The sequence below is a fragment of the Talpa europaea genome (assembly GCF_964194135.1).
Source record: "Talpa europaea genome assembly, chromosome: 1".
In the NCBI taxonomy this organism is placed as follows: Eukaryota; Metazoa; Chordata; class Mammalia; order Eulipotyphla; family Talpidae; genus Talpa; species Talpa europaea.
In genome coordinates, this window is record NC_140073.1 from 84,138,654 (window position 1) to 84,165,456 (window position 26,803).

General features: G+C 32.9%; 1 protein-coding gene across 1 annotated transcript in view; it reads right to left on the reverse strand.

Annotated features, from left to right (window-relative positions):
• Nucleotides 1-26,803, reverse strand: part of LRP1B (LDL receptor related protein 1B) — a gene marked incomplete at its 3' end in the record, with an annotated part of 1,731,654 nt that overhangs the window by 150,732 nt on the left and 1,554,119 nt on the right. Inside the window, exons 65-67 of the mRNA XM_084254814.1 lie at nt 26,655-26,774; nt 25,128-25,247; nt 2,215-2,331 (exon numbers count right to left, since the gene is read on the reverse strand). Coding sequence (XP_084110940.1) covers nt 2,215-2,331; nt 25,128-25,247; nt 26,655-26,774 — 357 coding nt within the window. The remainder of the gene's footprint in view (nt 1-2,214; nt 2,332-25,127; nt 25,248-26,654; nt 26,775-26,803) is intronic.

Here is a 26,803-nt window from a genome sequence, read left to right on the forward strand (position 1 = left end):
AATAAGCTTCAATAGATAATAAGAGATTGAAAATGTCTTGACAGTATTTTAATATAGCAACACTATTAACTCTAATGCTGACTTATCTCTTGGTGTTTTTTACAGATATATTACATTATTTTTTCATTCTTCAGTGACTCAGCTGCTGCCCAGGAAGAACTACAGACATTCACGTTTTTTAGGATTTTTCAAATATTCTGACCTATTCAAGATGTTATCTTTGAACACTCAATTATCTGAGATACCTTGTTCTTCTTCCTCTTACATAGTTTTATGTGTTTAACATGTTACCAAACTCTGATCTTGTCCTGCATGTACCTTCTATTCTTCCATTTCACAACTATAATAAGTTTCATTCTTGTTCACTGTCATCTTTCCTCTGCAAATTCATCAATATTGCTTGTCTTAGACCACAAGCTCTGGGTGAATAGGAACTAAAAGAGAACCACACATAATTGGGTATTTTCTACTGCAATGCTTGATAGTGCAGCTACTTTCCTTGCTTTTTGTTAAGGGCTCTGTGGCTACAATGATTTATCACTAAGTTTCCACAGTGACAAGTGAGAGTCAGTGTTCCTTTTCCTTGTTTTCTTGTATCAAAGGCTGACTTTTAGGAGATGTCAGCAAAACGTTTCTCAACCACTTAGGAAATCCCAGCAGACTCAAAAGCAGGCTATCACAATCCTTCATTCTTCTTCTTTGCTTATTATAGCAGTAATCTTATGTCTCACACAATGGCAGTTACCACTTGAAAAGGGAGATCTCCGCGATGGAATTTGCCAATGTTGCTTTTTAATTTACTCTCTGGATCTCAATATCATTCAGTTACATGGCATTTTGCCTTATAGAGCTTATTGATAATTGACACTAAATGTATCCCAAACTAAGCTAGCAGTTATTTGTAAGGTGTATAATACAAATAAACAGAATATATATATATATATATGTATTTCTTTATTGTATTTACTCTTCAATTTCTACCACCTCCACTACATCAGATTTTAATTTTAATCATTAGATACAAACTGAGAACCAGCCAGCTAAATAAAATTTTTAAAATTTATTAATTAAAGAAATTGAAAGCTCTAATGACTCTATGCAACCTTCTTTACCTTTCTAAAGACTATGGTCAGTTGGGCGATACCTATATGGAAAGGAAATAAAAAAGGTTCCTATATTCAGAGCATTCCATAATCCTATTGATCCAGAAATTTCACATTTATGGTACCTAATTCTAAAACAATAGTCAGGTAAAGTTTTGAAAGTCATTCAAACCAGTTGATATTTTGCAAACTAAATTCCAAGTGGTGTATTAAGTCTGTTACTCTACTAATTGCTTGCTTTATATGTAAAAGACTACTGGGAAATAAATGTTCTAAGCCTAATGTAAAGAAGTATAGGAACAGACATTATTGTTGTTATCAATAAGTTCTTTTTTGAAGTAGCGGAATATAAATATTTAATATATGGGATTTGTTTATTATTTTATTTTAAACATGGTTATATTACTTTCTTTGTTTAAACATCATTGTAAAAAAAAAGTACCACTAATATTCCATTAATATAGTTATAACTATCAGTATTGATAGACATTGATTCTAGAAGATAAAGACACTCAAAATTTTATAAACTACCATTACTTAAAAAAATAAAATTATTGGATATTTTTAAAAATTATTACATAAAAATTCAGAAGACAGACGATGATAATAGTGTTATTCTGTTCTCATAGAAAATCATTCTGAATACACATGATGTTCACCAATCCAGAGAGAATAAATGATATTTCACCGAAAGATGCTCTTGGGTGAATTTGTAGTATAAAAGAATTTGAGCCTGAAATGAAATGAATACGATCCGCTAAAGAATGATATGTCTTATACTGTCTTCACATCATTCAGCTCTTTGTATGAACTTGCATCAAGGTGTTCCTTCATTGCATGCTAATGGCTTGCATTAAACTTCATGATACTTCCATACCAATTCTGATAACTGTAAGAAAATAACTCCCAGGATAAACATTTCAATAATTCTACCATTTGAGATTCAGGTCAATTTAATCTAAATATTCTCGTCCAAATGTGAATATATGTATAAAAAATGCTCTGCAGTACAGATAGTTTCAAATTCATATATTAACTGAACTAAAAATTTCCATCTAGCTTATTGAAGAGGCCGTCAAACTTGCAAAGTTTTCAGGCAAGAGTTACTTACTACAGTTTTCTTCATCTGAATTATCACTGCAGTCATTTTGGCTATCACACCTCCAGTGATCTGGAATACAGTTGTTGTTTTTACACTGGAATTCATGAGGTCCACAAGTTTTTTTATCTGTAGTGGAAAGAACCAGGGTTTGCATCATTGATTTCCATGAAGACATCCCTCATGATACCTGATTGCCAAGTCCAGAGCATATGACGTTTCCTCAGACCTTAATTCAGTTACTGACTAAGAAGCATTCCTAGGATAAATTGAAAGCATGTGCTGAATAAAATTCATCTTTCTGCCCTATTTTATGTGATTGGTTATGCTTTCATTTTGGACTAATTAGAAAGCATTTAATTGCAGGACCCAGGCAAAAAACAAACAAACAAACAAACTCTAATTAATCAATAAAAAAGTCAAAATTATTCCAAATTATCCTTTCTATAGGAGACATATCCTCCCTAAGCCACCTTTTATTCCTGCAATAAAACAGCTAAAGAAATGGCCATTAATCAAAGTCTAAGGTTATTTTTTTTAAGTTATTTATTTATTTGTTTGCTTGTTTATTTGTTTATTTATACAAGCACTGGGTACAGTCAGAGGCGCGGGAGGTTGAGAGAATTCACCAGAGCCAGAGTGGGGAGCAGAGCAGGCAGAAAGACTGAAGTACACTGCTGAGGGGAGCAGCGGGCGCTGCAGGAGAGGTCTGCGCGCCATGCAGGACCCTCCTCCAGTGGCCGGGGAGCAGCCGGGCATCAAACCTGTGCCACAGAAGCTGCTGGCAGCTTCACAACCCAGCGCTCAACTGCTGCACCACCGGGGAGGCCCTAAGGTTGTCATCTTATCTTCTTTCCGAAGAAGTTCTCATTCATAATCTACCTATGGTCAGCTGCTCTAAACTTATTGATTATAAAAATGCCTAAGGTGGACAGAACTTGAAAATTAATAAAGTGTCATCTCACTTTTACCATTGAATATCAGGAGAGATATTGACTAGCTTTTCACTTTATAAATGATAAATCAAAACTCTTAGAAGCTTAGGAACTTAGAATGAATTTAACCACCATTAAATGGCAGAGTCAATATCAAAAATAGCGTGCTTTTACCACTGACTTAGTGCTTAACTTGTTTGCACAGGAGCCAGAATCAGAATGCATGCAACAAGAATTTATTTTAAACTTAGGTCATACATATGTTTTTTTAATTATTATAAGAGTAATAGCACACTCTATGTAGTTTCAAGCAGTGCTTTTTAAAATTTTAATGTATATAAATATAAGTAATTTGAGAAATTTGCCAAAATGGAGACTTTGATGGAGTTGATCTGGATTTCTATTAGGCACTTAAGTGATAATATTGTCCTTGGTCTATGAAACACAATGAGTAGCAAGTGTTTAAAATATTAAGATATTATAATTTCCATAACAATAAAAATTATGTCAATAAACAATTTATGCCACATTTTTCTTTCACATATTTATCAAATTCTCATTCTCAGACATATTAGAGACAGTGAAATGTTTCTTGATTCAGACTAATAAGATAAATTAACTAAAGGAGAAGGTAAACTCTTTGATGGTGTTGCTACTCTACCTTAAAATGCATCTTATTGAATAGACTGTTGGATTCAAAAAGGTTATGAAACAAATGATTTAAGTATAATTAGGAAATTTTAAGAATGATTATCTATCCAGGGCCCAGTCAACCTCATGACTAGACATCTTCACAAGCATGACTAGACTCAATCTTCAAAAATCTCTAGAAGTCATTATTATATGCATTCAAATAAATGCCAACAATATTCTTCAGAATTACAGTGATTTCTCTAATCTTACAAATGCTTACAAATGCTTACAAATCTCTAATCTTACAAATGAATGCTCTATATTACAATACATCCTTTGGCCTGTGCTACAGATAACTCTAGATTAAAAATTGGCTTAAAATTGGTCAAATTTCTAATGTGGCCTTCTATACACTTAAGTCAGCCCAGAAATGTGTGAGGATAATTAGAATGGAAATAATACTCCCATAGAGCAGTAGATTCAGGGAAATGAATTTTAATTGCCAAAATGAAACAACCATTTAAATAGCACAATACAAAGCTCCTGTTTTCAATGGCCATTATTTAAATTTCACTGAACCTAATTTATAGTATAAGTTTTAGTCATTCTTTGCCAGCTGTTGCTTATATTAGATTTAATTTTTTTAAAACAAATATAAACTATGTAGACTAGTTCTGCATTTAAAATCTCCCTTGAGGAGAGACACACCCACCTATGCCTGTATTGTATACAAACATGCACACACACACACACACAGAGAACTGAGCAAGGTTAAAAATAGTAGTTATCGAATTGACTACTTATTAAAATCATCTGGGGAGCTTTAAAAACTTCTTCTGTCAAATTAGAGTTTCTGGAGTGGAATACAGATATCAGTATTTTTATTAAAACTAGCTGGTGCTGCCAATGAACAATCACAATTGAAAATCACTGACCCCCAAAAAAACTAAATGTAGAGTAGAACATATGTAATTCCACATTACAGTATTCAAGTAAAGTTCTCACAGTATGTAGATTTTTCAATGAATTCCTATTGTGAAAATACATTGGAATGGTGCATTATTTCTTTTTTGGTAATATAAAGCAAATATAGCATTAAAACACGTTTCTTTGTTTAATATGCATTCACATAATTTGCAGATACCAGCATAAATTTGAGGGACCAACAACATGTAGAACTATTTGTGGTTTATATTGGAACAATATTGGTTCCTGAATCTGCCTATGCTATTTCTGAAGAGGATAAAATTATCTGGTAACATTCATTTAGGAGCAAAAACCAGGGATGAGGACTAGGAGTCTGATGCGAAAGAAACATTTTAAGTTTCTCTTTATATCAAAAGGAATACAAAGGAATCTACAAATTACTGTGAGTAACACATGAATGGGAAGGCTAAGAATAAATGTGGGCGTAGGTGTGTGAATGTGTGTGCATTAGCCATAACCAAAAAGGAAACATAAAGGAAAATGTTTACAATGGTATCAGAAAAACAACAAATCCTAGGAATTTTGTATAAGATAGTCATTAAATATATGGATAAGGGCAATGGCAATGCAGGGGGATTGCATAGGGGTCAAACAATGGCCTCAGGAATCCAGACATTTGCCATTTGGTGCCACCATCCTAAATATATTCTTAGTCACCTGATAGGCAGAAGACTATTAGCACAAGATCCGTCACATTGCAGGGATATATAAATATATTATTTATCCCCAACACATATATTCCTTATATATATATATTTATATATCTAAGTTCATATATTTTTATATATAATCTGTATTTCTCTCCCTTTCCCTCTTCCTCCTTTTCTGCCTTCCTATGATTACTCAGAATCTAATGATTACTCAGAGTCCCTATGTTGAGTGTTGTGTATGCAATACACCCTTTGTATTACATATATATATACATATATGTATACACACAAATTATCTATCTATCTATCTATCTATCTATCTATCTATCTATCTATCTAGCCCTTTTACTTTGAGGACATTCTCTTTTGTCTTCTGGAATTCCCACATAAGATAACACTTCTGCTTCAATTTCAATGTCACATGATGGCACTTTGCTATAGGAAGGCTGGGAAATGGCATGATTAATTCTAGATTGCCATATGCCAACATATAGGATTTTATTTCTAAGGAGTCAGTAAACGTAAGTGAGGAGAGAGACAATTTAGGAGCCTCTATCAATAACCTAACAGTGTCAGCCAAATTCATTTCACACGATATTTATAGCTATTGAAAGAATAGTGTTTCCCTTGGTAATTCTAAGCATTATGACTTCAAGTTGCCATGTCTCATATTAGACAACCTGTAGAAAGCACCCAAATCAGAAATCAACAATAAAGGAAGGATGAGACATGGAGGAGAGAGAGAGAGAGAGAGAGAGAGAGAGAGAGAGAGAGAGAGAGAGAGAGAGAGAGAGAGAGAGAGAATAAAACCCTGAGAAAATACCAAGATCCTACTGTGCCTGAAATCAACTGCATCCAAAGCCCTTAGAATTGAGGCAGAGATTTTACTTTATATATAGTTTGTGTTGGATTTCTATCTTCTTCTTTTTTTTAAAGATTTATTTATTTTATACAAGAACTGGGGTACAGGTCGGAGTCAAGGGATGGCGAGAGTATTCACCAGAGACAGAGTGGGGAGCTGAGGGGAGCAGCGGGCAAGACAGGAGAGGTCTGCCGCACTATGTGGGAATCTCCCTGGCAGGCTGGGAATTGAATCCGTGCTGCAGAGGCTGTGGACAGCTTCACAGTGCTGCACTTAACCCACTGCGCCACCGGCGAGGCCCAGATTACTATTTTCTATCGACAAAAGTCTAAACTAATGCAAACAACCACATTATTTTTATTCATTAAAAATAGTATGGTCTCCTAATGATTTGCAAACCCAGGTTTCCATGAAGATGGGAGACAGTACAAACATATTTTTAAGCATATTCTCTTCAAAAATAACTCTTCTAGTCTCTAGTGATATTGATTATCTGTAAAGCTACAGGTTGTCTTGCATTGCAAAATGTTTGCTATAACGGAAAATTAATTTCATGTTACTTCTTATTGATTAGGGTAATATTTCTCAATGAGCATTTACATGCACAACCTGTTCTTCTAGGGAATGTGGAAAGAATAATGGAATGCACCAGCAGTTGAGAATAATAATGCTAGCTGTAGCTCTTCCCATGGGATGCTGTTACTTCTGTTTTGCTTCTGAATTTTTTATTTTTTAAACTTTTATATTATTTTTTCTGAGAAAAGCTTACAAAGTAAAACAAATTACCAATGGCATATCCTCTTTATAAATATGTGAATCTATAATAAGCTAGTTCTCTAGAAGTTCCAATAATGACATTTTAAAAATTGCATGTCAATGCAATGCAATTTTCAGTGGAAAATTTTTGAGTGCTCAGTATGCAGTATTAGAAAGTGTCATATTACATCCTATAATGCCATCTATTGCACTTGACAATAATTTGTGATTTTTTTCTTATTTAGAAATTTGTCTTTTAACTTTATGGTTGTGAAGTGGGAAAGTAGTTATTATCTCATCTTTTGCCAAAACACTCAGTATGTCATCTGCCAAACCCCTGCTATTCCACTTATCATTCTTCAACAGTCTGTAGTCTTGACAGATTGCATGGCAATATTGTATAAATAAATTTGCATTTATGAACTACAGATGAAGAAAAAATCAAACCTCCAAAATAAAGAGTGATAGGTAGGGCATCCTTCTTCAGAATCATCCTTGAACCCTGATACCAGCTTACTCTGGATAGCCATAGTCTAGCAATTCCACTTACCTTTCCTTAACTGGTTTAGAGAAAAACAAAATGCCCCTTTCATAGTTTCAATATTTGTTTGTTGCATTTATTTTAAAAGCAATTTGAGGTAATATAAAATATTTAGCAAAATATCTCTGACTCCACACTTGTTTATAATTGTCTAGTTGTTCTGAGTCTGTTGCTCATAGTCATCTGATAATTGTTTGATTCACTTTACATTTTTGGATGGATAGCTCTGAATTCTAGTGTAGTGAGAGACAGCGAGGCATAGTGGGAAGAACCTGAGAAGTAAAGTTGGGATTTGATTTGAATCCTAATTTTGGCTCCTACCAACATGTAGTTTAGGGAAATAATTTGCCTTCTTTGTGTTTCAGTTTTCCAAAGATTAAAAATGGAAAGAAAATGCATCTAGCATTGAAAGGAATACCTAACTTAAAAATAGTATTTAGTGACAATTAATTAATAATAATTATTAATAACTACTTACATAGTAATAATGGAAAATCTATAAAAAGCCAATAAATTTAGAAGATGTGTATTAGCATACCTACTTCATCTCGGGATATGTAAACTTAGGAGGAGGAAAAGTGATGTTTATTTAAAAAGTGCGATGTTGCAGGTACTACTTCAAACTCTTTATATGTTATGTAAAGAGTTGACTACAACTTTGTGAGGCATCTTATCAAGTTTACGAGCAAACCCAAAGTCACACATAAGTTTTAGAGTCATACAAGAAACCCACCAAATATTGCAGGATATCACATTCCAGATATGAAAATTTTAAAGGTTGCTAGATTCCTGGGGTCTTTTAACAAAATGTAGGCAGGTTCAGCCCCCTTGGAAATCAGCATGGAGATTCCTCAAAATATTAAAAATAAATCTGCCAGATGACCCTGAATTTCATGTCTCAGTCACTATCCAAAGAATAAGGAGATATTAAGTAATAAGATATCTATCTATCTATCTATCTATCTATCTATCTATCTATCTATCTATCTATCTATCTACCACTATGTTGTCTGGAGCACTATTTACAATAGCCAAGTTATAGAAACAGCCTAAGTACCCAATGTCAGATGAGCAGATAAAGTTGTGGTACATATACGAAATGGAACACTTCTTAGTTATAAACACTAGATGAAATCTTGCCATTTGCAACAACATGGATGGAACTGAAGGAAATTTTACTAACTGAAATGGCAGAGGAGAAAGACAGATACCAGGTTTCACTCATATGTGGAATATAAACAAAACAAAGGAAAAGACAAAACAAAGCCTAGAAATCTGAAACAGAATTGAGGTTACCTGACAGTGAGATTGGTGGTGGGGAGCAAAGTGGTAAAGGATTATGGGTGCTTTTGGTGGTGGGCAAGATGTGATAACATACATTTAATAGTTGTGATCCTTCATTTGTAACTCATACAGTGTTATAAACCAATTTTCTTCAATAAAAAAGTTGCCAAAATATATTTTTTAACTATGTATGAGGACAGATGTTAATCAGACTTACTGTGGTAATCACCTCAATATACACAAATATCAAATCAACACGTTGTATATATTTAAAACTAATGGATTGTATGTCAGGTATACATCAATACAAATAAACTTTGAAATTACATTAATATATATCTGTAAATGATACAACATATAGAATTTTCTCAGCACAGAGGGAAGAGCCCCTTACTTATAAAGTTCAACTAGGTGCTACATATCAATAAATGATTAATTTAGCCCTTATCTTATCATTTTCTCATTGGCTGTCTAGTCAGCAAAGTATTGATTTTGTTTTTTTTTAAGCTTCTGCTTACAGTACATGATTGTTTGCTTGGCTTTACTCCCAAACATCTCTAAAGATCTTAAAAGCACACTTGCCTGTTAGAAGCCTTTATTTATCTTTTAATAAGCTTGCTTGCCTTCTATAATAATACTGTATCTACTATAGAGTCATATAATTTGAGAGACAGAAAGGCTATGAAAGCAATGTGAAAACGAATGCTTGCACTGAATTTTAAACAATCATTCAAATAAAGGTGACAATACAGTATACATTTTAATACAACCATCAGACACATGAAGGAAGCAAAGTGTCTCAGTGGATAAATTAAATCTACATTAATTTAGAATACTCAAGTATGTCTTCCAGTTTAACATGTGCCATTAAACAATAAAGAAACAGAATTGTCCCTCATATTATAGTCATTGCAACTTAGAAAAAAAAAGAACACTTTAAAATACAGTCCTATTATAAATGGGGTATACCATCAAATTAATATTCATAGTGGGAAGCTGATTTCAGCTACAGTTATAGGACAAGGGTGAACCTTCTGAACAGCAAAGCAGAAAGGAAAGCCAGAGAAACACACTGGATTGATACCTGGTCTCCTCACTTAAGCATGAAACATCTTCAAAATCTGCTATTTTCCAGTATCACTTATACTGGATTTACTTAAATCCACTTATACTGGATTTACTTAAAGACTCCCTAGTGGAGCAAGGGATTAAGACACAACCTATGAAGCTGCCTGCAGCCACTGCAGCATGAGTTCTATCCCCGGGCAGGAAGATACCCACATGGCACAGCAGACCTCTCCTGAATTGCCTGCTGCTACCCTCAGCAGTGTATTTCAGTCGATCTGCCTGTTCTGTTCCCCACAGTGTCTCTGGTGAATCCTCTCACTCCCCGCAACTCTGGCCTATACCCCATTTCTTGTATGTATAAATAAATAATTTTTAAAAATAAATAAATACATACATACATTCACTCAGGTAATATATTTGAGGTAAGGAAACAAAACATTGGTGTTTATACTACATTTATTGAGTTAGCTATATTAGAATTAAGATTTGTGGGGTACAGAAGGGAAAATAAAAAAATGGAAGCTAAGAGAAAAGAAGAAAAATGGAATGCTGGAAGGGAGATCAGGATGGTAAGGAAGGAAGAAAGAAAGAAGAAACAGTAAGTACATTTCCTAGCTAAAGTGAATAAAAATGTGTTTATTCAAACTGAAAAATGGTCAAATGTTGATGAAGAAAACTGGGTTGTAGGTCTATGAGTTCATACTATTTATCAATAATTATGTAAATCTGCTTTATAATGCTGTAAAAATTGTCAGGGGTCAAAAAAGATACTTAGAAAATTGAGATGTTCTTTTTTCATGCAAATGACAGACTTTCTAATTCTTTGATAGCATGCCAATTTTTGTTCCACCAAATAAATGGAGCAAATTTTTTTATTCTATCTTGATGAAAACTATTTTGATGTGATAAAGAAATCAATTTTGCAAGATTTTCCATATCCATTGAATTATTTTAATAGAAATGACTAAATTTGAAATAAGTTTCACTTAATAAACCAAATCCTTACTGAATTATGTAGGCATTCTTTGTATTATATAATTTCTTTCTTTTAAGTATTGAGATTAAGTTGGGTGGAAAGTGATCATTAAGAAAATCCAAATGACAAATTTTGAAAAAAAAAAATTCTCCATTGGTTGTATTTTGTGGACTATATTCAGATTCTTGCTATTTGCAGATGATGAAATTCCTATCTGGGAGAAAAAATATATATATAAATAACCTCATCCAAGTCTCTAAATTTAACATGAAAACACTCCCAGATACCTTATATGACTTCCCTGTGTCTGAGCCATGGTTAGTGGCAAACTGTTATTAGACACAGTTCTCTGACCCTTAGAGTTGGACAGATGATGTGAAGACCTAATTTTCCCTGGGACATACTAGACTTAGTTCAAATGCATGCTTACCAATTTATTTTCTTTGGCATGAACTTTATCTTTCTGACTCTTTCTTCATCTATTACATGGGCATAGTAACAATAACAAATATCATAATAATATCAGTACTGCCTAATTTAAAGGTTGTTTTCTGAATTTTGTAAGAAAATGATTGACACGTGTCAGGTACTCAGTCAAATTTAAATATCTCATTCTCTGTTTGTGGTATGCTGTTTTCTTGTTTTCTATCATTTCTGCTAATAACCAGATATGGATCCTATCAGTTAATTAAAAATTCTGTGTTTTCAGTTCAGATGATGAGTAAATAAAACTGAGTAAAAGTACAGTAAGAATAAATTAATGAAAATTTCTCAGGTACCAGAATGTCAAAAATTTCTCAGTGTTGTCTGGTTAATCTGGATTATCTTTAATAACCAAACCCCCATTCTCCTTTAGTTCACATTTTGATGGGAGATTTCCATTCAACATGGCCTTTTCACCAAGCATCAAGTTCTGATGACAAATTAAAGAATAATACTGGTATTTATACTTCCTTAACAATGTGGCAAACACATTGCTAGGTTTCTACATCAGGGCTCATTTTGTCTCCGCCAAGAAAGACAGACCTTAAGTTCTTCACTAAATTCCACAATGAAAAATTAACTCTAAAAAGTTCTCCATAGTTTCTTCATAATTTTGATTGTAATGGTTCCAAGTTACCTAATTCTAATTGCAATTTACAAGTTACTTCACAATATTCTAAAATTAAAATGGCTTTATATAGAATCCTCTCTTTGGGTACTACAAAATGAGTTTTTGCTGGGGAAAAAAAAAACAACTCACATGTAAATGAACAAGATAAAGTACTTTATGGAATATATGACTCCAAATACAAGTAAATGTATGAAATCTAAGTGTACTAAATGAAAACATATTCCTTTCCCTGTTTCAGATATGCAATTGACTCAAAGTTAGAGAAAACAATTTGTTTTCAGGAGGAGGGGAAATTTGACTTTCAGAATGTCCATTATGTGACAGATGTAATGTAAATCATTCTGAGAATGTAATATTACTTAATACTCTCATTTTTATGATAAACATTGTTCAGGGAAACATATGATAGACAAACATGATAGATATTATGATAGACATTATATAAGGGAAAACTGAGGTTTAGAAAGGTTCATACTTTCAACAATAATAATGAGGCTACTTTCTTTGATGTTCTTTATATTCTATTGCATCACTAGTGTAGTATCTATGTATTTATTCAATGAATATTCTGAAATTTTTTCATCATTTTAGGTTCTGTAAATTTGCAAACTAGAGGATTCTCAAAAACATTTTGGAAATTTGCTTGTGATATAAATCCTGTTTATGGTATAGAACAATGGCAAAATATTTAAAGTCTTAAAGGATGTTATTATATATCTTAACAGAAATCAAGCATTTAAAAGAATAGGAGTATGACTTTTCAAAATGTACCCAAAAACTGAGAACTATTATAACAAAAACAGGTTTTAAAAGAAACCCAGAAAAGCATCATTGGAAGGAAGTATAACAATGGTAGATTGGCTGCATCATTTTAGCTTTGAAGAAAGATAAACTTAACACAATTGTACACATAAAATTTTCTACAATACTGAACCTAAAATATTGAGTTGACATCTCCAAGATTATAGTTGTAGGCCTAAGAAAAAAAGTAAAGCCATCTTAATCCTTTCTCTCCAGTCTTAAATTTCTTAATACACTAAAGCTCATTGAACACTGGGAAACTAATATTTAAGAATAACCGTATATAAGCGTGTTTGCTTTGGAGGGAAATTCCATTAGGGACAGATCTGAAATGAAGTTTCTAATAGGAAATTTGTCCCTATGAACCTCTGTTGTTTCCTGCTAAACTGCAACGTTCACTAGGAAGATACTGGTTAAACAATTTTACCTCTCTTTGCCTGACACGGACCTTGAGAGTAAACAACATTAAATTTTACTCTAAACTAAAAGCATCTAAAAAGAAAGCACTCTCTATTTTGAAATGAAATTGCACAAACCATTAAGAAATATTTTAGAAGGAAAAAGACATTTCTTAAAGCTATTTGTATTCGCTTGGCATACATTCATATACCAGGGACCATTCTAGTTATGGTGTCATTTACAGAACTATTTGTTCTATGTTAAGCAAAATATCATCTCTACCTCAGCAGGAGATCTTGGCACATAATTAAGTTGATCCTTTTCAGAAAGTTTGCAAAGCTGTCATCTGTTTATTAATAAAAATTCTCGTGATTTTTTTTAGTCCCTTAAAAGTACAACTCATATTTTTCCTGAAGTACATTCCAATGACCATCATTTTTTTTATTATTCACAGTGGAATACATCAATTCTGTATTCAAGACTTGGGATCCTTTCCTTTTATTTCTAAAGACAATTAAATCACACTGGTTTGGTTTTAACTTCCTTTTTGATTTCCACAATTAAATTCCTGATCCAGGGCTTTATAGAGTCAAAGTAAAATAGAAAATAATATTTAGTCAGTTTAAATAACCTGATAGAACAACATTTTTTCAGAAATTCCACTGTTTATAGCAGTGACAAATCTAGTAAGAATGCTCCTGGGTATGGCGATTTCTACCTGGAGAAGGAATGCATTCTCACCAAAGAAGGGTGATGCTTCCATTTATCACTCCCCATAGCTTCTCTGCTTTCTTTCTTGATGCCTGCCAAGATCTTAAACAGAAGTGGAGATCACACTATGAGCATTTCCACCACGTCTTAGCCCCCAACCTTTCATAACTCTCCTGGCTTTTCTCTCACTCTTCTCTAGTCTTTAAGAGGTTGAGGCAGCAGCTACACTGAGAAGATAATGTGCACTTATGAACCTTGGGTTCAGTTATAGTGTTGCTGATTCAGCTCTGACTGGTCACCTTTCACCATAGAAACTGATTCATTGGCCCTGAAGAGCCCCTAGGATCTTATGCAACACAATTGTTCCAGTGTTGCTACTAGAACAAACACTTCAGTATCTTCCTCACATAACTAAATTTCCAAATTGTGAAATAACCCATCCCAATCAGACCTTTCCTGAAGACCAAATAAATATAAAGTATAGATATGTTATTTTATATCACTGTTACTCAGGGAGACATATCTGGGCACTAAATTTGGGGCAAAAAGATACTTTCAAGAATACTGTGAGAGAAAGAAAAAAAGTGGTGTGCTCATGGCCCTGATGATATAACTCCTTCGAGAAGATTTATAATTCAGTCTAAAAGCAGAGCCATGATTGACATATTCTTATAAAAGTTATCACCCTAAAGAAACTAGAGTTTAATGGATTTGCATTTTCCCCTCAAATATTTCCAAAAAATCTTTGGAAAAGTGCCTACCCATTTGTGTGTGACTCCAATGAGGACAGTAACATAAAAATTTAAAATACATTATGCCTAAGAACCAACATATGATAAATAAAATGTATACTCTCTCTTGAATAAAGTTGCAGTGATTAAGAATTCTGGCCTTCATTAACACTATATTCAAGGCTTGTGTTATTCCAAAATTATTAATGATGGTACCTTTTCTATATATCTGTTCATACCTAAACTTAGCCTTAACAAATTGATTAAGACCTGAAGATATAAAATCAAGTTAAAAGAAAAATGGACTCAATGGCTAGGACATTAGAGTAGAAATGTTAGGGGAAAGCAAAACAAGCATAACACAGAAGGTTTATCAAAGAAGTTGGATTTAATATGAAAACACAGATAATTTTGGCAGGAGTAATAGGTACCATATTTACTCCCTCATCTGCAACAACAACAAAATATATAAAATATGGTTATTGAAACATTAAGCATCAGGCAACAAATGACAGCGATTTCTAGGAGACAGGAAATAAATGAAGTGAGCCCTAACATTGCTTGGTCTACTGTTCTGAGAGTTTCAAGTTTACAACATGACAAAGGAATGTTAGGCAAAAATCCATAGGCTCCATGAGCTAAAGGCTGAACACATGATGGCCCAAGATGACCATCACAGTTCTCAGGATGGTAATGAAGAAGAGAATGCTGTAAAGAATGTGAATGCCAAAGAGTTTCAGAATGTCTTCCTTGAATATTCAACAGGAGATGAACTGGTGTGCACCAAAAAGGAATTTTACCAGATACCAGCAAAAGAGTCATCTGGAAGGGATTAAAGGAAACAGTACCTGTGGCTCACACAGAAACTACCTACTATACTACCTGTTCCCACTAGTCAAGAAGGACAATCTTATAATGCACACATCAGTGGGTAGTGTATTCAGACAACATACCCTTAATTGCCATTCTTCCTCCCACTCACTCATTGTTTGTGAGAAATTATTTTAGAAAAATATTAAATATACTTTTTTCTGAAAATATTTATCTATTTAAATTTGTTTGGCATTACTGTCTAATATCTTATAAACTTACTGCATGTTAAGGAAGCTCTATTTAATAATTATTAAGGGCATGCTAGGGGTGGAAGCCAAATTTTATACATTTAAATATCTGCTAACTCATTTTATACCCATTTTCTTTGCCCATAGGAATTTATTATACTCTTTACACCATAGACTCTTCATTATAGAATAGGAATAATTATAGTATATCTTTCATGGTATTGTCGTGGGGACTAAATGATATAATTCACATTAAGTTTCACATAATGCATAGCACAAACTAAGTCTTCAAAATTATTAATTATCCCTATTGTAATGACTTACATAACATTTTCAGTGGGTGTTTATTAATTTTTGTAAATGAATTATATCAAGATACAAAAATAACTAATTATAGATGAAAAAGAGTGAAAAGAAACAATGCAAACTGATCCCAAGGTATTTTGCAGGTTACACTTGAACAGGCATATAAGAGCCCTGGTGAATTCTTCTGCTAAGAACAGGAATATTTTTTTGAGACTCCTTAGAAAGTCAAACTTGTGCATAATTTTCAAATTCCCTATTGCTAATATCAATACCTATTGGTAATATCTACTAGCAATGCAAGGTTTCTAAATGACATATTCCCAACACTAATTTAAAGAAATATTTAAAGATATAAATGGTAATTGCTTTTGTTCAGACATAATAAAAATGGACACAGCAAGTTCTGAAAGAACGTATATACATATGCTTGCTAATTAAATACTTGTAATTAATGGGGGTGATTTCTTGTATATCTATGATTCCCTGATAGCTTATACTCAGTGAATAATATATATATGTATATATATATAAAAACACATATAGAAACATAATTAGATATAAAGTCTGTAACTGATTCCATATGCATTATATATACCTATATTATATTCTATAGTTTCACTAGTGCATGTTAAATATCAACATATTATTAATGTATAAGCCTAAATTAGAGATATGTTTGCTTAAGGTGTGTAATTCACATATCCAAACACTATTAATCAGAACGAAAATTCTGAAAACATGTTAGGTTTATTTGAACTTCAATAAATAGTATCAGTTTATATTTCTCAAATAGTCTAAATTTAGTAACTCAAATAGGAAAATTTTCTAGAATGGGTGTCTGCTTCCTTTTGAGAACATAGAATTATGAAGCGAAAACTTGCCATTGTATAAATAATATGATCCATAGGGGTGAGAACCCTCAGGTCACAGGGCAGCTCTGCTTGCTATTTATTTCTGTAGCCTGAAATATATTTTTCAAGCCACTTCTGTTTTATGTCACAGGAAACTCATCTCTCTCAACATTTTGAGATTAGAAAAATGGACATATTAATAAGAGGGCTAAAATATCAAAGAATAAAAAAAAAGCAATTGATTTACTCTGACATTTGTAACCCACAAGAGGTCAGCTATGTCCTACATTAGCTCTGCCTGCACTCCCGTTATTCCCTTATGGCTTCTGAGCAAGGTCCACTATATGAACAGACATCAACAATCTAACACAGAGGGCTTGCATCCTAAGCACTGCATTTAAAACTGATTGAAGCATGAGAATGACTGTCAGAATTGTCATCTATACACTATCTGTTCATTATTCACAGATTGCAAAGTTAATAAAGGGTACAGTTATAATTCAACAATAGACCTTTTTCTCTCTTTCATGTACTATATGCTAAAATGTTAAAGGATCAAAATGGACATAGTTTTTGTAAGCAAAATCTGATGCCATATGTATCCTCAAAAAGACCAATATATAAATGCAAATCTAAGTTTTCTTAAAGGAATAATCATTGATATTTACTACACATAGACATACTACACATAGACATATTACCAGGTTTTGGTGTTGAGTAAAAAAATATAGTTTTTCATTTATTTATTTAATTTGACTAACCTAGAACACAATCATATAAACACAGTACTAAGAAAAACTGAGTAATACCTGAAAAATATAAATGATAGAATTTTCTCTAAGGAAATCACCAGCCCAGAGGATCATAGGACAGAATTTCCAAAATGAAGCTAATACAAATTTCTTTATTTTCAAGACAGATGCAAATAAGCAATTTTTTAAAGTTCTACATTTCTTACTCTTTAAAAGTAAGTTATCTAATACTTATTTTTCTTCCTACATAAACTACAATAAATCATCAACTCTTCAACTGGTGTGTGTGTGTGTGTGTGTGTGTGTGTGATTTTATTTTATACTTTCAGAGAATCAAATATACTGTTCAATTTTTTTTGAACTTTCAGAGAATCAAGTAGGAAGCACTTTATAAGAATAAATTTTTTCAAGTAAAAATATCACAGAAAGTTAAAACCTGACTCAATTTATTCTTTTAAAAAAATAAATTGCACAGAGATCCTAATAAAATAAATATGTTGTTCCATTCTTTTAAAAATTCAAGTGCAAACCTCACTGATATAAAGCTATTTCTTTTATGGTTTTTAAAACAGATCAATCCAGAATCATGCAGATAAGTAGACCTACATGCTGGCTTATTGTGTGGGGTCCTTTTCAGGTTTTTTGTAACAAAATTTAAATCTACGAGTTTCCTTTTATTATTAGAGAGAAAAAAAAATGGCAACACCAAATAATTGCACATCCTTTTGGTAGAGAAATAGTGCATGAAAGTTCCTGAAGATAAGTTGCAAAAGACTCGCTGTGTTCCATTTTAATTATTTAATGAATCATATGTAGCACATTTGTCTCTTCATATAAAAACTAGAAGACAGGGCCTCCCCTGGTGGCGCAGCAGTTGAGCGCTGGGCTGCGAGTCTGCCCGCAGCCTCTGCAGCGCTGGTTTGTTCCCCAGCCACCGGCAAGGGTCACACACACACACACACACACACACAAAAAAAAAAAAAACAAAAACAAAAACAACAAACAACAAACCTAGAAGACAATTTTCTGATCTCACTCATACAGATACACAATTCTTCAAGAATTTTATTGTATCAAAATATTTCCACAGAGGCTCTTTTTATTCTGTTCTCTGTCAACACACACCCACACAAATACACAGAGATACAGTCACAAAAATGTGATTGATAGAAAAAGTTGAAAATATTGAATTTTGAGAAAACAGATGAAGCAAAATAAATGATTCATCAAAAACTTTGCTATAGAATCCTGAAGAATAAAATTGGTCTTTCAGCAGTGAAATTAATGTAGTAAACACAATGTTGATTCTTGATATTACAAATCTCAAAATTATATAATGTAATGATGTAATGCTCTTTCAGTAGAAATATCACCATAAAATGTCATAATATAGTATAAAAGTATTATCACTGAATTAACAGAAGTTTCCTTACTCATACTAAATGATTTTCTACATCACCAGCTGTTTCAAAAATACATTTATTTTCATTATTTAGCTTAAAATTTAGAAATATACCAGAAGTTAAATGATTATTTTTTTAAAAGAGGATGGAATAGGTACATTCTGTTTTAAAATAGTAATATAGAACTGTGTAAGCACTTTAAAAATTACCATTAGACTACCAACAACACAGCACCAGTAGTATTCTATAATAGATGGTATGTTCGAAGTATATTCTGAAAGTTTGCGATTCTACAACACGTTATTAAGTAGTATTGAACAGAAAAAAATCATGCGGAGTCAAATAAGTATAATATATAAAATTTGGAAAACTAAAATAATATAGTTTTCATTTATCTCTCATAAATTACAGTGTCCCACCAAGCTGTTTCAACAGGATAAGGAGTGGAGTAACATGTGCTACCTCAACAATAAGTAAATGATGCAGAAAGGTAGAGAACAAAGGCACTGTCTGGATTATGAATGATAGCAAGAAGAAAAATAATATAAATAGAGAGCTTAATCAGATATGAACTCAATACATGATTGCAGCATCCAGACTGACATGGCAAAGGCCAGGAATGCAAGACAAGCAACACACTTGGATTTATCTCAGAGATGCCAAGCCTCTAGGAGAAACATCTAGTACCATGTGGATGCCACAGTCAACAAAACTCAGGAACAATTTTAACATTTTAATTAAACGTGGGTGGCAGCCAAAACAGATTAAGCATGAGACAGAATTTTTGACTCATCATATTATCTTCAAGTTTGTAGGATGATGTACCTCTGTGAGACTCTCTTATTTAGAGGTTTCATGTATTAGCAGAAAACTTTATATCAGGTTGCAGCTCACTGGAAATGGAAATGTAGAGACAAACACCAAGCTTATACCCTGGCAGAGAGAAGGGGTACTGGTACCCTACAGCACAGGACACAGCCCCACTGCACATGAGCCTAATCACTCAGCAGAGACCAGCATAGTCCTAGAGAACAAGTGGTGAGAAGATACTTTTTCCTTTGTATCTCTTCACATGAACATACTAATCCCAATGTTCTCAATGTCTAAGAATAGAGATATTGTAATGCCATATGTCAGAAAATTTCGATCTATTTCCCACAAGCCTCCCCCAACAACTCCCTTACCCTCACTCCTCCATATAAGATAGCACAACGGAGAAGGGTAGAGACATTAGAATGTTCAGATTATGTGATTGTCAATCAACATATAAATCTGTAATCTATATTTAAATTCAGGAAACACTCACTGAAAACACTAAACAGATGTCTTAACTGAATACATATAAGTATATACTGTTTTTCAAGATACAGGATTATGAACACACAGCTTTCCCTGGACTATTTTGAAGTCAGAATACTAACATTTTGGTAAATACTGTTCTAAGTGAAAGTTAATACAATTTCTATAAATAACTCAATTCAAATATCTTGAGTTATTTTAATTTTAATATAGATGTAGTCACACTATCAGAGCTAATTCCCTCTTCAAGGTCATTTCAGGTCTTCCGTCCTAAATTGAATTTAGCCTGATATTGACTGAAAGGTAAACAGATTCCTGCCTTAGGATGTTGTCTCATATGCTTCAAATGAACTTTTATGGAAGGTGACAATTAAACATCTGAACCTATGGTACAGTCTATGAAAAGTTTGTGACTTACTTGCTATTGAATGTGTAGTGATTGTAACATATAAAAATAGCCTTTGTAGGGAAATACGTTACTCATATCAATGCACTGGAAAATTAGACAAGGTCAAGCTTGAAATTAATATAGGAAATAAAATACCAGTAATGTAAAATTACAACACCATAAACTATTATATTTAAGTGAGTGCATACTAATATAGTAAAAGTAGGAAGATTTCACATGTGAATGAGACATAGCCATTTTAAGATGGGGCGGGAAAAGGAGGAAAAGAAATAGAAAGAATAGAAAGGACTTAGTTGTTATTGTGGAATTTTGGATACTGTTCTTTAAGCCAAACGTTAAAATCTACTAAATATGTTATGTGGATTTTGCTTACTATAAAACTTTCAGTAAAATTCTGTATGTTTAAAATATTTTATAATTTAGAGATTAGTGATTTATGATTACTTGCTTTAACTTGAAAAAATATTTCTTACAGTCTTAATGGTTTGAGTAGACTGATTCAAATTTCCTTATCAAACATTTAAGTGAAAATAATATGTTGATTGGATCTATTTGTTGTTTTATATGTGTTGTGTCATGTGCGATAAACTGGCTGCAGAAAGTATAAAGTTACCATAGGAAGCTCAAGTTCCCCTCACAAGCCCTAGTTAGAGTGATTATAGCTCACACATTAATTAAATGTAATTAACCAAGCAGCAGTTTATAAAGTAAGGCTGCTCAAAAGCAGCAAATGATGCTGAACCAACTTGGACACAAGATTCTACTCTGATGACAAAATTCTAGATAAGGTGAAGGGATATAGAAGAAGAACATAGAAAATGAGGCCACAGGGAGGAGTGAAAGGAGTGATGAGGCTGAACAAACCATAGTTTCTAGAGAGCTGGCTTGAGTATAGAGATGACCAGCAGAGCCCAAGAAGAAAAACACAGAAAAAGACAGAATGTTTCACAGACATCTAGGGAATTGTTAACCTAAACTATAAATTGGGAAGAGAGAACATAACAGAAAGATACTGTGGAACCAGTCTCCCCAAAAGGATTAGAAAGACCTTTTACAATATGCCTAAACTAGCCTCTCAATAAAGTGTCACATTGTATGGGGAACTAAAGGCCAGTAGAGGCCTGTGACTCTCTGTAAGTCTATTATCATTATTTCAATAATTAGATTTCTTTTTTTTAAAGATTTATTTATTTATTTTATACAAGAAAAAGGGTACAGGCCAGATGTGCGGGAGGATGAGGATTCACCAAGACAGATCGGGGAACAGAACAGGCAGACAAACGAAGTACACTGCTGAGGGAAGCAGTGGGCGCAGCAGGAGAGGTCTGCGCGCCACGTGGGACCCTCTCTGGGTGGTCGGGGATCAAACCGGCGTTGCAGAGCTGTGGGCAGCTTCACAGCCCAGTGCTCAACCACACGCCACCAGGGGTGGCCCTTACTTATGAAATTAGATTTGTATGTGCCAAATGTAGCTTGTATAGACTCTCAAAAAATTTAGCCCTCTCAAAAACTGGGAGTAGTAAGACAGGAAATTATGTAGTTAATTTATTTTTTTAAATTTGTACCAATCTCACCAAAACTAGATTTTTAGGCCTGAAGTCCTAAAATATATCGACATCTATTCAAAGTGACTTCAAGGTCTTCTTAAATTCTAGGTTAACATAATGATTTTACACATAATGAACGTCATTCGTTAAACTTGCAAGTACCCACAAAATCTCAAAAATTACACTGGGCTAAATTCAATAAATATGATAGTGTGGTAAATATAAAAATGGGTTAATATTAAAAATGTACACTTCCCTGGTATTTTAATTCCCTATATTATATGTATATGTTGTTTGTGTTATATTAGTCTGCTATACTTTTTTACACCTTTCCAAAGTCCTCCTCCTCTTTCCTTTTCTCTTTTCCCTCTCTTTAGCTCTTTCCTCCCACATTGGCTTTATTTGCACAAATTCACAAAGAAATTGCTCCATTTGCAATGTGTCAAGGTATAAAAATTAAAATGCTAGAAATTTAGAATTGACAGAAGGCAAGGATATATAAAACCATAGATAAATATTAATGTTGGTGTTGAGAACAGTAAAGTCTTGGTAAACTAAAGAGTAAACTAAAGAGTAAAAAAGAGCTTTCCCTTAAACTTAGCCCTGCAGTAAGAATGTATAGAAAGTAACTAAAATGAAAATGTGCTGCAAACTGAAGTCTTACAACAGAGAACAGGCTAGTCACTCAAAGCATTTACTGTAACACTGCCCACATCCTGCTGTTCTGAGGACAATGGGTGTGGACAATAGAGAAGCACATTCCCTATTCTAGGCAAGGCCCATTCTCAGCCACAAAGAAACACATAACTCAATTCATACAGTAAGACCTTGCATGATAGTTTTAATCTTTAAGAAATATTATGTTTCTTTTCCACTCAATGGAAGCATCAAAAGGGAACTATTTCACAAGGGTGTTAGCACAATTAGCACAAATACATGTGTTTATTCATTGAAGATAAAATAAAGGGGGGGTTGAGGAGGGTTTCCTAGTCCTTTCAAAAATGAGGACTGGAAAATGCTATATTAAATGTGATTTAGAATGGTTCTTTACATTAAATTAGCACCTGCCAACAATAGCATTTTATAGTGGGTATAATGTAAATTCTCCCTCCTCCTTTTGCCTTCTTTCTATATAGTAGGTATGTATATATTGGTCTTGAACCTATAGAAATAACATGTGGCTGGGAGCATTTTCTATAACCTTACAGAAGGAAACACGTAAATATTTTTTTTCTTTTCGTATATAAAGAATGTGTAGATGTTATGTCTACAGGACTTCAAAACAAAATAATCCTGGAATTAAGTCACAGTTCCACCTCTATTTAGCTATGATTCATTACAAGAGTTACACAACCTCCATCAGCTTCATTCTCCTTGTTTTATAAAATAGGGATAACTAAAAGATTAAATAAGATAATAACTGCAAAGTTTTTAAACATTTCCTGGATTATATGTTAAATGCCATATAATATTAGACATTATTATCATCATGATGATTGATAACTATAAGTTTGATTAGCACAAATTCCCAAAACATTTAAGTTATATCAAAGTAAGGAAAATGAAAAACAAAATATAGAAATAACATTCCAGTCAAGAAATCACTCAGATAACTAGTATAAGTCATCATTCTACTTTGATTTGGTAAATAAAAATACAAATGACAACAGAACAAGCTAACCAGTGGTATAAGCTAGCCTGCAAAACTTCTTTATAACTGTTATAGACAAATAAGTGATGGATGTAGTTTTGGGCTATGTGAATTGATTATGAAGATCAATCCTACAAAGTGGTAAATGGTGGTTTTATGATACTGTGCTAAGTTATATTAGTTGCATGTTGTGAAGAAACAATTATTTGGAAGATAGGATTAGGAAATCGCTTAGAGACACATCACATTATTGCCAATGATTACACATGTAGCTCATGAGTGCTGTTGTACATAAGTGGGATTTCAGAGAACCTAAAGCTTTCCAGTATTTTTTTGTCTCCCACATGAGTTAATTAACAGCAGTGTGGAATCTAGCAAAAGCATTTAACACAAACTTATCTATGAAGCCTGCAAGTTGTATCTTTAATTTGAACAAACTTTGTCTTTTCTAATTACTAGATTTTTTTTTTTGTTTCTAAAAATACCAAGTTTGAAGTATTCACCTAGAAAAGTCTCAATATTTAATATTAAGATGAACATGACAACTATACTTCATCTGTCTTACTATTGACATTTTCAAGATAGAACCAAATGCAGCAAACAAACTCGACATGGTCTCCATTCCTACAATGTAAAATAGGGAGTAATTGTTAAAAATGAAATAATTAAATTTAAATGAAATTATTGTTTCAAGAACAAATGCTAACTTAAGTGATCGATACCATAGAGTAAAACCAAACATTTTTTTAATCTTTTTTGCTTTTTTAGGACCATGTTTTAGAATGCACAATAAGCACTGAATGAATATAAAATCATGTTTATTTAAGCAAAAAATAATGTCTAGAAAGATCTGTAATAGTGTTTCATTGTTTCTAATGCTATTTCTAATGCTGTTTCTAATGTTCAAATATGAATACCATGTGTAACTTACATAGAAAGCTTATAGTTTTATCTTACCTTTTTAATTTATCCTTTCAAAAATAGACTTGACTAAGCAATAATTACTCTTCCACCTTATCCCTTCATGCCGTTTATAAAATAGCTAACTTGAACTTGTTTGTACTCCGTGAATACAGACAAAACATCCTCATGTAAGACCTGAGTATTGTCAGAATGGTGTTTGAATCCATTTCACTCCGGTCATCTCAGATGATAACTCAAATATAATAGGCAAGATTCATGTTCACAAAACACTCACCACAGTTGGCTTCATCTGATGCATCTGCACAGTCTGGATCTTCATCACAAACCCACAGTTTGGAAATGCAGTGTTTGGTAGTTTTACATTGGAAGTAGTCTGGAGAACAGCTGTTTTCAGCTTAAGAGGAAAACGTCTATTAAAATGTAGCTTTGGATAAGTTCAGACATTTTATTTAAAAAGCAATTAGATAAACCAGTATTTAAGATAGTCAAATGAAAGTTCATCATCTTTTACATAATAATAATTAATGGAGGTGTGGATTTGAATCTTTATTTATCTAAATGTATCCCTAATATATTTCCAGTGAAAACAGATTAAATATATTTCTGGAATGATATACTTGATAAGTATCAGAGTTTTGAAAACAACTCTATCTTGAATATATATTTTAAAACCAATCATAAATTAAAGAAGTTAGGAGCATTCCAAAATTTTTTCCAGATAAAGAAATTATATATATATATATATATTTACAAACTGAAAAAGATTAAAATGAGAAAATATAAGTGACTGAGGGAAAAACATACAATTTATCAAAATCTCTAGGTGTGAGGTTTTCAGGGAAGAAGTGAACATCCAACTCACCCTATAAACTGCATCACAAATCCTAGTCAATTTAATGGATCAGCTTCTAGAATGACTAACCATAAAGAACTGGCACTGACTTTATTCTGAATGCACCATCTTAATCAAATTGCTGGATGACTGCACATTATTTACTGATAAAAGTTTTAGGGGAATAAAATAAAACTTCAGCAAGACAGAAATGTTGACAGCAGTTCTGTTGAAACCCTGAAATGTGACAGGTGTTCTATCATTCAGATGGGTGTGTGTGTGTGTGTGTGTGTGTGTGTGTGTGAGTGTGTAGACACGCACACATCCGTGTGCCTGCAGACTTGCATATATGGATATGCTGTAAACAGTTTTATCTTCTTTTTAATGTAAATTGATTTTTGGTGGGGAATGGAAATAAGAATTTAAAACAATAGAAATATTTCATTATTGTTCTTTGAATAAAAACAAATAGAGCATCATTTACAGTTTTTACAAGTAATTTTGTTTGGCTAAATTGCCTAGATTTTTTTTATCTCATTATACATTAAATATTAATTTTAAGGGATAAATTTTCCAATTAAAATGAGGTTGAACTCAAGTAACTAATCAATAGAAGAAAAGTATGTGTATTTAGTTAACATGGGCCAGAACAAAATCAATTTATGAGTAAATGCCATAATCAGTAGCAATGATTTTTTCTATTTCTCCTCAGGTTGATGTGGATGAATGAATATTTCTGTACTTGTCATGTGCTTCAGGTAACCTTATAAGAAATTACCCTTGTTTTAAATTTCTCTGTACATTTTATATAGAGCTTCTTAAATAATCCTTCCCAATAGGCCCCTATTTGTAATTCTTTGCCCACAATTGTGTTACATTTTTCTACAGTGTGTGAATTTATGAAGCACAAAAATGTTTAGACCCATTTCAGTTGGGAGTAAGACAAAACAGCATTTTGAGGAGACTTACGACAGTCCCTTTCATCTTCCTCATCCCCACAGTCATCTTGTCCATTACATCTGAGGTTTACTGGGATACATTTCTGGTTCTTGGTACACTTGAATTGACCTGAGAGGCAGACATGTGTATCTAAAAAATAAAAAGAACATAAAAGCCTG